This window comes from Austrofundulus limnaeus, unplaced genomic scaffold, assembly GCF_001266775.1.
Source record: "Austrofundulus limnaeus strain Quisiro unplaced genomic scaffold, Austrofundulus_limnaeus-1.0 Scaffold17492, whole genome shotgun sequence".
NCBI lineage: Eukaryota > Metazoa > Chordata > Actinopteri > Cyprinodontiformes > Rivulidae > Austrofundulus > Austrofundulus limnaeus.
Window position 1 is genome coordinate 1 of NW_013969894.1, and position 335 is coordinate 335.

Sequence of the window (335 nt, forward strand, 5' to 3'; positions counted from 1 at the left end):
CTGTAAATTACAAACGTAATCTGTCCCTGAACGCCACACGATGCGTCCTGACTGAGACGTCCTAAGCTCCGCCTCCCTCAGATGTTTGTGTTTGACCCAGGAGGGGAAGCAGGCGTCGCTGGCGGCAGACTTCTCCATCACTCAGTTCAAACACATCGGCCGGCTGCTGATGGTCCACGGCAGAAACAGCTACAAACGCTCGGCGGCGCTGGGTCAGTTCGTCATGCACCGAGGCATGATCATCTCCACCATGCAGGTCTGACAGGAGAGACACAGGCTCCTCCAGGGTTCCTGAGAAACATCACAACTTAAATGTTGTGTTTTTATCCTCAGGC

The 335-nt window shown here is 54.3% G+C and overlaps 1 protein-coding gene across 1 annotated transcript; it reads left to right on the forward strand.

Annotated features, from left to right (window-relative positions):
* Nucleotides 1–26: 26 nt before the first annotated feature.
* Nucleotides 27–256, forward strand: LOC106512831 (probable phospholipid-transporting ATPase IIB; the record flags this gene model as incomplete). The annotated part of the gene is given in 1 exon segment (XM_014001353.1): nucleotides 27–256. A coding segment is annotated over 1 exon segment (87 nt), but the record flags the coding sequence as incomplete, so codon positions are not given.
* Nucleotides 257–335: the final 79 nt, after the last annotated feature.